This window comes from Monopterus albus, unplaced genomic scaffold (assembly GCF_001952655.1).
Source record: "Monopterus albus unplaced genomic scaffold, M_albus_1.0 scaffold69.1, whole genome shotgun sequence".
NCBI classification, from domain to species: Eukaryota; Metazoa; Chordata; class Actinopteri; order Synbranchiformes; family Synbranchidae; genus Monopterus; species Monopterus albus.
Window position 1 is genome coordinate 3,845,006 of NW_018127949.1, and position 17,241 is coordinate 3,862,246.

The 17,241-nt window shown below is 40.8% G+C and overlaps 2 protein-coding genes across 3 annotated transcripts in view; one reads left to right on the forward strand and one right to left on the reverse strand.

Moving 5' to 3' along the window:
• dock1 (dedicator of cytokinesis 1) overlaps nucleotides 1-17,241 on the forward strand; it is a 182,771-nt gene that overhangs the window by 70,970 nt on the left and 94,560 nt on the right. The window contains 2 exon segments of the mRNA XM_020605212.1: nucleotides 870-997; nucleotides 3,528-3,623. Coding sequence (XP_020460868.1) covers nucleotides 870-997; nucleotides 3,528-3,623 — 224 coding nt within the window.
• insyn2a (inhibitory synaptic factor 2A) overlaps nucleotides 8,309-17,241 on the reverse strand; it is a 32,244-nt gene continuing 23,311 nt past the window's right edge. The window contains exons 4-5 of one of the 2 annotated variants that reach the window (XR_002275337.1): nucleotides 8,990-9,490; nucleotides 8,309-8,856 (exon numbers count right to left, since the gene is read on the reverse strand). Coding sequence is in view for 1 of the 2 variants with exons in the window: in XM_020605164.1 (XP_020460820.1) it covers nucleotides 9,307-9,490 (184 nt within the window). In the remaining variant the exon portion in view is untranslated. Of the gene's footprint in view, nucleotides 9,491-17,241 lie in introns of both variants that reach the window. The other variant, XM_020605164.1, reaches the window with a different exon arrangement.

A 17,241-nucleotide genomic window follows, 5' to 3' on the forward strand; every position in this document is an offset into this window, starting at 1 on the left:
GGGTCAATTGAGAACTTGTATTTTTGCTAAGGCTTTAAATATGACACACACACAATCAGATACTCAAATGCCACTAAGATCAAGACTGCCTTGGGTTTACTTCATCACAGTACTTTCTGGCTTACCAGTGCTGTCCTTCATGTCCAGTACCCAACCAAATTCTCCACCCTGAGCGTATGGAAATTCACTTTTTGACATTGCTGTCAACATCAGCTGAGCTCTTAGACTTGGTTTGGTTGTGTGGAATAAATCACATAGTTAAAACTGTCTGACAGAGTTAGAAAGTTGTTTCTGCTTCTTTGCTTGCTATTTTAGGTACAAAGGGAACAAATTGTGTAACATTTAGCACCTGTAGCATTTGTGTCAACATCTTCATGCTTTATTTTTTTCAAAAAGCCAAGGTGTGAGATTCACACCAGTACAATTACAACTGTTTCCTGCTAGAGCAGGTGCTTTGATTAAGGGACAATGGGGTCAGTGTGGCCAGTCAGATCAGATTTTTCACAGTTGTACAGACGTATTTAGCTGACGTGTCAGGTCACTAGATGGGTTTTTTTTTTTTCTTGCCTGATATTTCAAGGGAGGTTGGTTGTGCTCTGAAGGTTTTTGTAGCTCTGTTTGGCTGTTTTTATGGCTGCTGCATTGTTTTACTGTAACTGGTCTAAAGGATTTTGCGAGCGTTTGCCGCTGTCATTTTAATAATCATTTTATAGTAAACATTATTGAAACTTAATCCTCTGAACTTGAGGAAACCATTACCAAGCTGTGATTGTGTTGAGAGCATATGCTGTACTGCCTTGTGCAATTTATCATCTGCTCCTTGTGTTAAGCGCCATGGTGAATGTGTGTATTTGGTGGCGTCCCTCCAGACTGCCGAGAGATCCTCCTGCCGCTGATGACAGACCAGCTGAAGTTCCACCTGGAGAAGCAAGAGGAGCCAAAGGCTTGCTGCCAGCTGCTTAGTGACATCCTGGAGGTGCTCTACAGGAAGGATGTGGTGAGGAATGCAACTCTACAGCTCTGTGTACTTTATATTTCCATCTTGAATAAATAGTAGCATACCATAACAGAGGGATTCAGGAGACCCTCTATAAATAGCACATTTGAACTATGGTTATTTCACTGATCAGCTACTAATCAGTGTGGTGTTCTTATTTATTTCATTGCCCTGTGTGGCCTGAAAGTAGCACATTTTACAGCAGTGTTAATTTACTAACCTGTAGACTAGGCTGTGCTTAGTAATTCATTGCTTAGGGTGGCCAGAGGCCATCTTCAGCACCATGAACGTGCTCAGAGGAATGTGGAGGTGAGCTCTGCTTTACACCTCAGTGTTTTAGGACCAGAGTAGATTGTTTTAAGTATAGTATAGGTGTTGTGTAGTATAGCGTGGTCTATGTGATGAGTTGAGCAGTCACTGAAGTCAGTCACAAAGCCAATTTTCAAGTCTGATAATCGATGAATCTCTTTATTGTTTTTCTAATGAATCACCTAATGGTTTAGTTAATAAAATGTGAAAAAATATCTATTACATTCTCAGAGCTTAAGGTGATTTCCTCAGATTGCAAAACAACCCCCCAAAATATTTGATTTACAATATATAAAACTGAAAACCGGAGGAGCTGAAAAGCAGAAAAACTGCAAATGTTAAGTATTTTTCATTAATAAATTACTGAAACAATTATTTATCAGAATTTTTTTTCTTAGTGGATCAGCTAATGAATTAACTACTGTACTTATTACTAAAATGACTTTTTTAACTGCAGCCCACATCCCAGGCATCAGCCTCTGAGCTCACCTCTGCACATAATAACACACAGACATTCACCAACACTCATCTGCTTCACTAGGTATTTCATCCTTTTTCATGCCCAGACTCCTGATGTCCTCCCTCAGGCCTTCTCAGATTCTCTTTACCATTGATCACCATGGCCCAGCCTCCCAGATTCCATTCTGCAAGGGATTATTCACCTCTCCCACTTGCTCTGGCTTCTTTACTCCTCACCCCTCAGTCACTACTGCTTCCACACACTGTCTTGCTCCCTCTTTCATATGTCCTGCTCTGCACACTTGAATGTGCATGTAGAAAAGGAAAAACATAGATATAAAGGAAACCACTGTGGTTACTTGTGTGCACTTAAGTTTTTAAGTGCTGTCCCTGGTAGGCTAGTGGTTAAGGGGCCAAATGTCAACATGCGATTCGTCAGTGTGACAATTTGCTGTGGCGACCCCTAAACGGGAAAAGCCGAAAGTGACTTTCACTTAAGTTTTTAAGTATTTCAACATGTTAAGCATTGTTGGGAATAAGGATCTAATTGTATATTCTCTCCTTAAAGATGCAGTGTGTGAGATTTAGTGACATCTAGTGGCGAGGTTGCGGCAAAGCTCAGTGTTCAACAGCCCTCGTAACCGTTACACAGTGATTACCTTAAATGTAGGACAAATTGCACATTCGGGAAAAAAAGTGCGTCTCACTTGACCAAGCAAGAGTTAACTTGACCACAGCGGGTTACTCAGCATGGACCATGTTTTAGCTAAAACCATCAAACAGAAACTTGTATTTAGGTTAATTGTACTTGTTAGGCTAAATTACTCATCCAACAGAAAGCAGGCAAATTCAACATCATTCTGGAAACATTTATCCCCTCATCAAGGATTTCCATCAGGGAATGGCCACATCAATGTTTATCCTCGTCTTGTGCTGTTGCCAGTCCCAGTTCTTTGTCTTTGCTTCTATGATGGTGGAGTTTTACACGGTCTTCCTTTTGCTTCTTCAAATTACAGTTCTTAAACTCACGGCAATGCTTCCTCTTGTTTCTAACACCACTACTTCTTCATCTTCCAAGCGTCTCCAAATCCAAGCAGCTACTTCAGCGTGAAAACACAAAATGCACGTTCTAGAGCCGTTGTGTTGTTTGTCCATTTTGGACAAATGCAGTGATTTTTATTTTCTGGTGATCACACAATGAGAACAATTATGCATACTATAACCCATTTCTGCTAATAAGTTCTATATCTTGGGCACTGCACCTTTTAAATAGCTAGATTTAAACCAATAAAATCAAGACTTGGGTTTGTATTGGTACTTAATACAGTCCAGTATTTTTCTCTAAGAACACCGAAATCATTCAAAATGAATTTTAAACAGCTCAAGGTTTTGAAATAAGAAGTAGCGTTAATAACACAGACTGCAGAGCAGCAAAAAGACTGGCTGTGGCATATTACTCTTTTCTGCAGTTAAATTTTTCATTGTAACCTTATGTGCAGCATGACTCATGTAAATATCTGTTCTGTCAATGTGTTTCATTTTGGTAAATACCGAAAATGAATAATTTTAGTAAAAAAAAAAGCAGGAAGTGGACATCCTATAAGGTAGAATACAACATTATCACAAAGTATTTGACTGAAAAACTCTATGTAACAGTAAACAAGTTGTTTTTTTTTTTTACCCCCAAAAATACTTATCCTGTCACTGTCCTTCCTTCTCTATGTTGGTGTTTGATGTGCATTTGTTTCTGTAACTTTTTCAGGGTCCAACCCAGTGGCATGTGCAAATCATCATGGAGAAGCTGCTGAGGACAGTTAACAGGACAGTCATTTCCATGGGCCGTGATTCCCCTCACATCGTAAGTCTCGGAGTCTCTGTAATTATTGGCTGTAGACCCACAACTACCTTTCTTTCCATCTGTTTTTACCCCCCTGACTCGCACTCCATTTTAGAGGCTGGTGTACCACGATCAGCTTAACTCCCACAGGCCCGCTGCAACACTTTCATTCCAAAGTTGTTATTCAAAGTAAGGTCTACCTTAGCATAATGCTTTCACAAAACCTCCGTCTACAAGTGGCTTTGATCTGCTCCTATCTTTCTCAAGACAGTTGTTTGTGTGTCGGTGTGCGTTAAACTTGTGCAGTTTCCTGATTTCTTTTTTTGTGTATGTGTTTGCCTGTTTGGTGAGTCTGATCCCTATTGTATCAGAACATTTCTGATTTTCTTTGCTGTAATTTAATCACTGTCTACTGCTACTATTCTCTCAGCTAACAGTTCAGTAGCAATTAAGACACTTATCTGTCATCATATAAGTATGCCCTGTGACTGATATGCGAGGCAAAGCCTTCATTCATTTTCACGGGTCCAAAGAATCCAGGGAATGCGATCTTCTACATTCTTTGCCTTTCTAAAGCATCCTGATGATGTTTGCATTCAGTAGAGTTGCACACAGCTTGTGATGTGACTTTGAAATTGAGACTCGGGTAACCAGCTGATGTATCTTTGCCTAAGTTTTTATGATCATGGAGATTCCTCTGAGGGCACTTGCAGGTACTTTTACAGCCCACTAAAATACAGCTAAGATAGACATTTTCTCTGGACTTCAAGTAAGTATAGGGAATGGGTGGGGGAGGTAGAAGATACTGTTACTGGTTGGCGAAGCATCTTTTCTCCTCCCGTGTCAGGTTATTTATCATGTTTGTGTGTGCTCAGACACACAGCCGCCTCTTCATCTGGGGAGCAGCATCATCTGTTTAAATGGAAGCTTATCTTCTTTTATTACCAGTCACCGAGCCACACAAGTCGAGTGTGATTTAATCAAGCCAACAGTACCCAGCTTTATAACACACAAATCATCCTGTATGTTTGTGTGTGTGCTTGTTATGTCATAGCGCTATAATACGTCAGCAGCACTCGTCCTTTGTCCCCTGTGTCTTCTTTTTCATTCTACTCTTAATTTCTTTCTGCTGCAGTAAAGTGAGTTTGCATTGCAGCGATTCTGTTGCTGCTTTCTCTCCCTGTGTCTAAAGGTATTTCAGCAATGCACCAAGCTAATAGTGTAGATGTAGAGCTCTGCTGTGTAACTGATCGCTAACATAATGTAAAACCTAAGAAGCTGTGAGTTGATCTGGGACCATTCAGCTGCCCCTTTACTCCCAACCAGCTGGATGGAGGTGGTCTAGGGCCTCCACCTTAACCTGTCCATGTCTATAGGTCTCCTATCCATTGTTATGGTGGGGATACAAACTCTGCATTGTCCTGCCTGGCTTATGGTCACAGAGTTTGGAAAGTCTGATTTGGATAGAGGTTGTACACTAATAGGTGCAATGTTAGACACTGGACCAGCTGCCTTTGCGGCTCACCTTCTGCTCACTGCAGTGGGGTTCTTCTGATCATGTATTTCAAATATGAAATGCTACCACTTTGTCTAAAAGGCTATTATGAAGGCAGCACACGCAGGTCTCCTCTCGACTGTAATATACTAAGTGCATACATTTCACTGCCATCCCTGTGGTGTGGGTGAAATGGTGTTCTCTGCTTCCAGCAGTGGCTGCTGAATGGCGCTAAAACAGACATATACACAGCTTGATTTTATTGCTCTTACTGACCCATGCCTTTTGTCGGCCGCCTTATGCAGTGGGACTTAGAGGTCACATCAAAGCCATTTCTTTGAAAGCACTATGGCTCTTTTACTCAAACACTATACATTATGTAATACTCGGGACATACGCTGCATTTAAATAAGTTCCTGAAATCATTATTTAATGATCAGTAAGGTTGGTGTAATTTTTTATTTTTTATTTTTTAGCAGCTATGAAATCCAGTTGGGGCTGCTAGAAGTGTCCTAGCTTTCTAATCAGAAGGCTGTTGTTGCCACCTCTGGGTACTGCTGTCTACTCTGCAGGCAGATTGTGTGCTGCTGCTCACGCAGTACCGCAGCCAACCACCGACCTTGTTCTTCAGAGTGGCAGCCTCTTTCATTTAGATTTATGCATTAACGTTCTACCCTGCCTCCTGCCTCGCTTTCTCTCTCTTTCTCCGTTCTCCTCTCTCCTGGAGGTGGCCACAGAATGTTGATGAGAGTAATCACAGTGAAGGCCTGGGGGCGTTGGTCTTGTTGTGTGTTGTCACTGCAGTGTTACATCTGGTAGCAACTTAAGTACAGCATCATTGTACATTTGCAGCGCTAAACATCCCAGCAGGCTGTATATTCATGTTCACCCTCACACAGGTTGAGATGGGTTCTCGTGATATTTACTTTAGGATAGTAACACAAACATTTTCACTGTCCCTGCTGAAATTACCAGGTCTACCTTTTATACCTTTGAATTACATTTTCTTTAGTTTAAGCTTGTGAAAGAGCCCTGCAGCGCAACATGGATTGGAAACTGCAGCAGGGAAATCAGTGTTAGTTTGATGTCAGCGTTTGTTTTGTACTTTTAAAACACCAACAAAACCACTTTTGCATAGTTACTTGTGCATTGTGAACAGCTAAATGTCAAAACTGATATTGCATACCCAACACACCTGAGGAGAAATTGGAAGCATTGCTAGACACTTGGCTCTACCTTAATGCTGTCCACATGACCCACTGAACTTTTCTGTGCTGTAGTTATAAGGAGTAACTGACAAGAGGGTTGAGGTGATAGTTGGCTGTAGTGCTTTACGGTTATCCTCTCAACAAGTAGGCTGCTGGCCAGCTGCAGGGGCTAGAGCTTTTTCTTTGCTGCATGCACTCACTGATGGAATACACTATAAGGCAACACAGCCATCTCGGTGATATCCGATCAGACCGGCATTCTCGCCTGTATCTTTGGCTCTTTGTATCACTCCCTTTATCTTTCTGTGTGTGAAACTGTTTCTGTTTAAATATTTCTCTCAGCATCTTCTTGCTTCTCTCTTTCTCCCTCTCTCTCTCCTGATCGCCCAACTGCTGCAGAGCTCTAACAAAAAAAAAAAAGAAAGCTTAGTGAGATATGGCACTGCATCATAATGCCTCAGATGTGTACTTATCACTCACTCACTGCACCTCTTCTCTCCTCTCCTGTGCTAAAACTTTGGCTGAGTGTCCATTCAGGTTTACTGACTCTGACATGTGCTCACTGTCAACACTGTCATTGCTTTCAAATCACAGAGGACTGTGGTGAAAGGGTGTAAGTATGTGAGATGTGAGGCTGCACTGGGCACCCTGTTTATATACTGGTAGTGTGCTGTAAACATCCACCAAAGGGAAGCCCCTGTGCTCCTGGTCTGGGTGAGAAGAGGGGCTCAGTATTGCCCATGAGCATCACTGGCTTCATGCATCTGTGTGAGCATGACTTTGCATCTCTCAGGCATTTAATCAGCGTTTTGTCCCCAGTGGTACTTCTTGGTTTTGCGTCACTGCTGGTGTGTGTCAACTCAGGCCTTACGCATTACGGTTATGCACACTGATCCACGGACATGCCTGAAAGGCCTTTAGACAACATTTAAGTAAAGATGGTAAAGGCAAGGATTTTGGCTGCTCAAGTATGTTCAATTTTTTGAAAAGCAAGGTACCTTTCTAGAAATAGTGAAGATTCACACATCACACAAACCTGAGAATTGAATCAAACTCTCAGCCCATGACTTGATACCCTAATCTGGGTAAACCAACCATGTAACTTGTGTGTCTGATGATGAAAATAACATCCTGTGCTCTGTAAATGACACTCAGTTTTTTCATACTAGAGCTCTGGAGATGTCTATTTTTATTTTTCATATTGTGCATATTAAATCTTTTTCTTTAAGAAACAGTATAAAATACACAGTATTGCACATAATAAATCAATTGCACTTCTTTAAAGTACAGATAAACATCTAGTTCTCTCTCAATGCTACAGTAATAACTACTGAAAGAAACCAACCCAGCATGTACAAGAGTGGAGTTGTGAATCACATGGAGCCAACAGAAAGCAACATGTTGCAGCTTTTGAAGGTTAGATCAGCGATGCCTAGTAGCTTGGTAGGTATTGTTGTAGAGTAGATCAAGATATTTCTTTTATGCCCTTGAAACCACTTTGGCACGTTTCCTGTCTTTTGGGGCAGTGTTTTTGGCTTTGAGAGTGACTTCGGTTTTACAGTGCTGCTGGCTCTGTTACTTTAATGCTGCTTAGTTTTAGATGTTGGCAACTTTCCCACTCATTAAAATGGTATTAGCCCTGTTTTATGCTAAACAATGTATATTCATCTATGGTAAATGCAAATGTTATTTTGGCTTTACATTGTCTTTGAACCCTGTATGGCATTACTACTGACTTTTCGCTTTATAGTCAAAAACATGGGACGATAACCCTAATTTAAAAAAGGAAAAGAAAAGAAAAAATGTTGGCATTTTCTTTAAAATTTGTTTCCTGAAAAACTAGAAAATATTTTGCAAAATCCCAAGGTTGTAAAAAGCATGCAAGGCTACACGCCTGCCACCCTGCACTGAAGAAGCCCTGGTTGTGGTCGTAAGCAGTACATTTCATTCTTCTGGCTTGGTTCCAGTAGCTGTCGTAGTACTGATTCCCTCTTTTTTTTTTGTTTTGTTATTGGGCTTCAGTGACCATCTGCATTGTGAGGTTAGTAAAAACTAAGTTGGATGTCTGAAATGGAATTCAATATCAGAAATTATTTACCTTCTGTCTGCTGCAGTTTTTGATATGCAAAGCCCCCTTCACTGCAGCTCAAATATAGTCCGCTAAACCTTGAAGTGAATGTATATAGATATATTTTTATATAGAAAAAAGTACATTGAGTTCTAACTTTGTGGATGTTATTAGGAAAATAAGTGTTATTTATTCATTCTTTACTTCAAAGTCAGTCGATTTGAAGGAGACATGTTGGCGATGGATAGAAAGTTGATCATAGACCTCCAATAAACATCTGTCCCTTCTTTGTCCTGTAGGTCTCTTCTTTTATGAATGTCATAATTACTAGGTAATCTTCACTGAGTTAATACTCAAAATATTCATTTATTCTGGAGAAAATGTATCCTGAACAGTGTTCATTGTGCTTTGCAGTACGATGATATGCTGTTGATGTAGACCTCAGAGCATTGTTGTTGTTGACTTGCCAGCCTCTCCTGGAGGCTGGGAAGACAAAGTCCCAACAGGTGAATAGAAATGTTATGTTCGCTGAACCACTATATAATAAGACCCAGTAGATGTCAGCTTAAAAAAATATATGCAAATTGACAGAAGGAAATCAAATTAGTCTTCTCACCTTGCTGATCTCCAGATATGTTGTCCTGGTGCAATTTCACACTCTGTTTGATGAAATTAGTTCAAAATAACTCTGAATCCATTTTTGGTAAGCATGAGATTTAGAAATCTTCATGGAATCCACACTCGTGGCCCCTTACACATCCTGTCATTTCTAAGAGGTTTAGTATCCAGTGGTGGAGCTCTCCATTAATACTGGCTACCAAGTTTACAAAAAGCCAAGGAGATGGTGATAAAACAGAAGATGGATAAACCAAAAAATATCGATGACCAGATGGGTACGTAAATCCTAGCGGCAGAGGAGGTGGTCCTGTGTTTTCACAGGAACCAAAGTTTCCAGCGAGCATGCTTCTTGGTTTCAGCTTTGGACTTGCGTTTTGGGGTGGACGTGAAGGCCTCCTGGGGGTAAGGCAGGCAGGCAAAATGGGCATCCTCTGTGGGGCAAAGCCTCTTCATCAGCGGCTGCAGCTTGTCCTCCTGCTGCTTGAAGTCCAGCTCAACACTACCTCAGAGAAACAGACACACAATCAGCTCAAACACTAGATACGTTCTTGACACCAATGTGCCATTACAGTACATGCTAAATATTATCATATAGTTATTTTATTTAAATGGATTTAACAGTAGCCTTCTTTGAACAGGCTGCAAATGTAGCAATTATTTGACTACTGGCTTATATGTGATAGATTTGATTGTGTATCAACACTAAAACCACTCATTCTTCTTTCTCCATCATGCTAATTTTAATTTCAGTGTGTTTTGACTGTCACATTGACACTATAGGCATATTTTGTGACCTGTTCTCACTTGACCCCCATACAGCACTGCTCAGCTTGGCAAAGCAACCTACGCTTGTCACTTTCTTCATCTTTAGTTCCCAGTAAAATGTCTCAACACACACTGTTTTTGATTGCATCTGGCTCTCCGCTTTAGAGGCTGGCGCTGCTGTTTCCGTCATTTTTGTTATTTGCATTCTTATTGTGATGCTTAAAGCTCAAGGGAAGCCCATTAGTATTTTCCCCAGTGAGGAGTGCTGGGTCACTGGGAAGTGAACTTAAGATCATTTGCTTTGCTAAAACAGATCAGAGCCTGAGTATTGATGTGAGTCTTTTAGGATATTGTCTTATATCCTATTGCTTTTACAACAGCAAAAGGCAGTGGATTTGCCAAACAATTTAATTTGATTTGTGGAATTTCCTGCACACGCACACACAAACCGTGTTCTCCATATTTCCACAGGGTGCTATGGGATTTATCTGGACCATGCATCGTTGTAATCCCACACACGTCTGATTACTAGGTTCTACTAAATGAAACTCGGATTACAGTTTCAGCTGCAGTAGTACAGAAGGACTTTAATCTGCTAAAGCTTTCTCCAGCCTCTAGTCTGAGTTGGACACCAGGGGACTCTGATGGAAAGACTTACATAATAGCAACGGGATCCACTTCATGAATACTGCAGTCTGTTTGCTTAGAGGCTGTCATTTACCACTGTGAAAGATTATACAGTGTCAAGGTGAGTTAGGCAGTAAGCTGCCTGCTCTGTTTGAAATACAAGGCATCTGCAACAGTCGTGCTGTTGCAATCCTAAGTCATCTTTATGGAGGTTTTAGAAGAGTGACTAGGTCTCTTTTTTATTTATTTATTTTTTAAATCAATCAGCTTTACTGGCCAGGTGTGTCAGACACACAAGGAATCCAACTCCAGTACAGTGTGTATGTTCAGATCTACATGAAATACAATTTCATCAACTACTGGATGCTGGTAATGATTGGTATTCCAGGTGAGCTGTATGTACAGATGATTGTGAACCAAGCACATTTGTGTGAACCTGACATGGAGCTCAGCTTCAGAAAAAAACTTGCAGTGCTCCTCAAATCTTTTTCTCTTTGGCTCAGTATTACTTTTTAAATCACCAAAATGTAATTTTTGCTTTGAAGATTCAGAAAAGTAGAGTACACCAATTAATGCCCTTATGCCAATTGACCCACTGCATCTCTGTTGCTTAAACTGTCTTATGGCATACAACTCGTCCAAAATTCAGCAGCCAGGCTTTTAGCAGGTGCCATGAAATAAGACCATTCCTCATTTTAAGCCAGCACTGGTCTACAATTGAATCTTCAAATTTCACATAACATAAATGAATTGCCTCCAGAGTACACTGGAGGCCTTCATCCCGTGTCTTAACCCCCGAAAGTGCCCTTAAGCCTGCGGATAAGATTCTCTCACTTCCAAAACCCCACCTAACTTTGAAGCATGATTGAGCTGTTGCAGATTGCCTGAATTTATTTTAAATTCCTTTGCAAAAGCATTCGCTATATATACATGTATATGCATTTACCTGAGCTTTTATTATTTATTCTGACTGATTTTGTCTTAAATTTACTGGATTCTTTTTATTAATCTCCTCTTATTATATTGTAATATTCCATAAAAAAGCTTTGACACCAGTTTACAATAATGCTTTCCCTTTAGTCGGGCCCAAGGGAACTGAGCTACATGTGGGAATGCAGCGCTCAGGCTCATGAAATATATATATATATGTCTTCTGAAGTCAATCTCACATTTTAACCAAAATTCATGGGCTACAAAATTAAGTCCCTTCAGCTCAGATAACTATAGTTAGGCAGCATCAAAGAATTCTGTGATCAACAGCCATGCGTTTGTCAGAGTGTAATGAGTGGTGTGTGCCGAGTATTTCATTGTGCCTTTTTTGTCTTCTAAGAACCTTTAATTAATTCAAAGTAAAGTCAGAGAGAGAGATCTTTACCATGTTTTGGGTATCATTTGGAAGTACTGTAACGTAATACTGTAACAAAAGCGTGCTCACACACAGTGATAGTATTTTAGCTGCTCTACAGCCTTTGATGCTGCTGAGACTTGCTGTTTCTCATGGCTACAGGTTAATGTCTTGGATAGAGACCCAGATATTTAATTATATATGTGTGTGTGTGTGTGTGTGTGTGTGTGTGTATATATATATATACAGTATATCACAGAAGTGAGTACACCCCCTCACATTTTGTAAATATTTAAGTATATATCTTCATGTGACAACACTGAAGAAATGACACTTGGCTACAATGTAAAGTAGTGAGTCTACAGCTTGTATAACAGTGTAAATGTGCTGTCCCTTCAAAATAATGCAACAGACAGCCATTAATGTCTAAACCTGTGGCCCAGTCTCCGAAGGGAGGGGATCATGCTCTGCTTCAGTATGTCACAGTACATGTTGGCATTCATGGTTCCCTCAATGAACTGTAGCTCCCCAGTGCCGGCAGCACTCATGCAGCCCCAGACCATGACATTCCCAGCACCATACTTGACTGTAGGCAAGACACACTTGTCTTTGTACTCATCACCTGGTTGCCGCCACACACACTTGACACCATCTGAACCAAATAAGTTTATCTCAGTCTCATATGACGCTGAGCCTGGGCACTCAACTTCTTTGGTTGACCATTGCGAGGCCTGTTCTGACTGGAACCTGTCCTGTTAAACCACTGTATGGTCTTGGCCACTGTGCTGCAGCTCAGTTCTTGGCAATCTTCTTGTAGCCTAGGCCATCTTTATGTAGAGCAACAATTCATTTTTTGGTGCCATGTTGAACTTCCAGTGACCAGTATGAGAGAATGAGAGCGATAACACCAAATTTAACACACCTGCTCCCCCTTCACACCTGAGACCTTGTACCACTAACGAGTCTCATGACACCAGGGAGGGAAAATGGCTACTTGGGCCCCATATGGCCATTATCACTTAGGGGTGTATTCACTTTTGTTGCCAGCAGTTTAGACATTAATGGCTGTGTGTTGCATTATACAAGCTGTATACTCACTCCTTTACCTTGTAGCCAAGTGTCATTTCTTCAGTGTTGTCACATGAAAAGATATACTTAAATATTTACAAAGTGTGAGGGGGTGTACTCATTTCTGTGATGTACTGTATATATGGACAAAAGACAAGGAATGTCTATCTCTCTAGATTAATCAAATTCAACATTACTCAACTTGACCAGTGACAGTGCGGTTGGACATTTAGGTGTATTGTGCTAATAGCACCTCAAGCATCTAGTCTCAACTAGAGATGAAGAGGGGGGATTAAGAGGTCTGGCGAGCTTGCTTCTAATTCCACACCAAGATTTTTTTAATTTTTGAGCTTCTTGAATCTTCAGCCTCAGTCAGTGCAAAAAGTTAATTATTTCCCATGGCAACTTTTCACATATGCAGTAAGACTCGAGTCCGAGTGGTCTGTCCTTTACCGACGAGTCCCAACCGCAAATGCCAATTAAACATGTCAAATTGGCAGAAAAGCTGGCATCAGGGACCGGTTAGTACTGTTGTACCCGGTACTTTTTACCATACTGACTCTGAGAGATGAGACAGTCCAAGTAACTTCTAAACAGTGCTGATTTATTCCATGAACACAGGCAAAAATTAACATTACACGCTCAGGCATCTTGCACCTCCATCCTGCACGCAGGCAGATGTAAGATGAAAGACCCTGAACCCACCAGGCCTATACATTATATCCCCTCGGTTGGGCTAGCCCCATACTACACAGAAAACGTCAACCGAGACGTCTCTGTTGCCAGCTTTGCAGCTGGTCATAGCAGTAGTCAAAACATGAAGCAAATCAATGTGTGTGTGTGTGTGTCTGTTGATTAAGTGGTGTGTAACTAAAAACATTCTCATGACCTCTAGTAACATGTCGTGATATTAAACATAAGAACATATTATGGCTAAGGCTACAGTTCTACACGTCATAATAATAATATTAAACATCCTGTCTGCTGACAGTCATCAACTCTTCTCTCTAGTTATCCTTGACCAGATGTACCCTGTAGAAACTCATAAGCATGACTAAGCATTTAACAGTCTAACTAGACATCCTATCTCCACTAAACATTTCTAATACATAAGGTATCTATCTAATTTCTATCTGACTAAAAATACCTAACAGTACCAACGGTGCAGGACACGCCAGGAGGATGGGCCCTGACAGATGCTCACTGACAGCCGACTGTTGGCTTGGTGTGTTTTTGCCCCTAAACACACTTTCTTATCAGTGCACATATTTGAACAATGTATGGATTTGTGATCAGGTACCAGTCTGATCAGGACTGTCGTCCTAGTAGCTGTTTATTGCATCTTATCTTGTGTAGCATTTAGTGAAGCTGAATCTATTCCTTAATTAAATTTTCTGCCTTTATATAAAAAAAAGCTGCTAGAAGTAAAGTTGCCTGTAGCTTGGGAACAGCAAAGTAAGGAAACTTAAATGTCACTTGAAAAGGAAAAAATATCTCCATAGCTTTGTTTAAAAAAGGCAAAGTGAAACGATAATCATCTTATCTCTGAAACCTACTGAAAAGGCCTTTTAATAAAAGACTTATTAATCTCTAGCCAGCCCAGTTATCCACATCTCCTTATGAGACTGTCACAGACCCTTCCGAATCACTTCACATTCAGATTTTTCTGGTTGAAAGTAAAAAGCGAAGCATTGTTGGTGTTCTCCTGTCCACTGGCTGCCACTCCCCTGAGTGGGTTGTTGGCTTAGAACAAAGTGAAGAAGGCACTTTGGACCTTGTCAGTCTTTAACCTCTCTCACCCACTTGTTCTGACTTTTGATTTTGTTTCTCTCCCACTCACTCCCACTCTTTTTGTGTTATTTTCCTGCTCTCCAAAAAGTCTGTGTAAAAGGAAAAAGAAACGTGTGCATTCTCTGTACCATATATAACCCCTCACTTCAGCTCATTCATTATCATACACACTTCTCACCTGCCCTTTACCCCACTTCAGACATCAGTGAATCTTTATCTCTCATTGTCTCCTTCCTCCTCTTGCTGTCGCCCTGTTTCGCATTCTTGTCCCGACTTCCTTTTGTTCCCTTATCTTCCCTGGGTGTGAATGTGCTTTCCTGACTGTCCTCTCTGTCCCTTTGCACTGTCTGTCCTATCAAGGATCACTTTTGTAGCTATGGTAACCAGCTTGCCACCATGTTGGAAAACATCATTATGCTTGCACAAAAAAAGAGATATCTTCCCTCAGCAGAGTCGAGCGGCAGGACAGCCATGGTGCTCAATTTCCATATGTTTATAATGTAATCAACTCGTCAGCCTTTAGCAACGCTTAATTGATTTTCATATCCTTGCACAGTAGATTGGTGAGTTTTTTGACTTTTTAAATACCCATTCATTTTATTTTTCACTGTTTGTACAGTATCGTGTTATTCATAGAATGTTTTGCCACCAAATAGTCCATCCATTCATTATCTATTCCATTCATTATCTATACCACATATCCTGAAAAGGGTCAGTGCATCACAGGTTTGACACTTGGAGACAGACACCCACACACACTCCTACAGGCAATTTAGAGTCACCAGTCAACCTAAGCCGCATGTCTTCAGACTGTGGGAGGAAGACAGAGGACCCAGAGAGAACCCACACAGGGAGAACATGCAAACTCCACATAGAAAGGCACCGGGTTGGTCGGGGATAGCTGCAGGTGCCTCTGTCCGAATGAATTGCAGGACATGCAAGCAAATGACAAAATTGAACTGATTGGAAATAACTGCAGGGCATTCTGAACAATGGTAGCTATTGGTTGGGGACCTCTGCAGTCGACTTCTTTAATCATAACCACTTAAATCTATTTCCCTCTTTGATTAGCACATTAGCCCGTGTAAATGCAATGTGAGGAAAATGAGATCACAGGGTTTCTGCAGCAAGACGCATCACGACTTAATGCCTGTGGTCTTGAAATAAGTAGAATGCATTTCAAATCTCCAGGTTTTCTGCACCATCCTGTCTCTTATTTTCTTTTTGTGTGTTTAGCTCTCATGCCTCCCCTCTGCATTTTGTCATTCCTCTCCTTTCCCCACCTTTCTCACTAACAGATGTTACATCACCTGGTAAGATGGAATGAATTGCAGTAATCTTTTCATCCCTTTCTCTTCTGTTCTGTTTCAATGTCAAGCACATTGTATTAAGCATCAAATCCCCAGATTTATTTGAAAACACACAGAAGAAGATAACATATTCTGGAGGAAGTGAGATTGAGAGAGAATGTTACCAAGTGAGAATGAAAGAAAGACAGTTTATGGTGGTTTCAAATGAAGCAAGTAGGACCAGACAAGGACAAGAGACTATAGCAGCTTGTGAATTCTGTTTGAAGTTTATGTCCATAGACTACAGCACTGTATTGATCCGGTGCTGTTGTTATGCTAAGGATGGCATCTGAGATGATGCCATATGCTCTTGGACAAATTGATTATGCTGAAGAATGCATGGCTGGCTCCTTACCGAACAGTGTTAAAATGATTTATAGAACCATATGTCTGCTCCGGTCATGAGACCAGCTTCATCATAAACATGAGTTGGGGTTTGGCTCTGGCTCAAAGAAATGAACATACTCGCAAAAAATCCTAATGAATATTGTAGGTAGCTGTTCTTCCCACATACACTGTTTCTTCCTCCCTGTGTGCTCTGCTTTCCATCCTGGGTTCCTCCACCTCCAGTGAGGTTGTTTTCATGGAGATCTAAATAATTAGATTGCCTTTTAATCCTCCTGCCTGTGTGAATACAACTGCTATATTCGATTCTGTGTCCAATCAGCGCCATTTAGCATGCCAAGTGAATCTCTTTAAAGGAAAACTCGGGTCAGTTTAACAGATTTCAAGCCATCTTCAACCACATAGAAATATATGCCCTTTATCAAGTTGAAACCCTGCCAGGCGCTGGCAAGGTTTTTCAAAAATGAACCGTCTATTTTGTATTGAACTTTTCTGCACTTCCTCCACAGATGAAGCGTCTCAATTGATTGCGGCATATCTGAGAAGCCAAATGTGGCGTTGTGATGTTAATATAGCACCTGCCATTGTGTGTTCACACTTGGCACCGAGCTAGTTAGTGGACCTATCTGACCTCACTTTGTCTGTGGCACTATATAATATTCACACTGTTTCTCTTGGAGGATTTTCAAGTTTTTGAGACAGATATGTTGGACAACCCAGTGACACACATGTATAATAATTGGCTCACAGTCAATCAGCCACACTTAATCATAGCTTTTACTGTAGCCTGCATTTTGCATATTTTAAACTCTCATTGGTCAGGGAGAAATATTGTACAGTGTAAATGAAACATCTCTCCCAACACATTAGTGATCAGTATAGGTATACTAATAGCTGCAGAGAATATCTTGACAAAAGGTTGCTCATGTGTATGTATATATATATATATGTGTGTATATA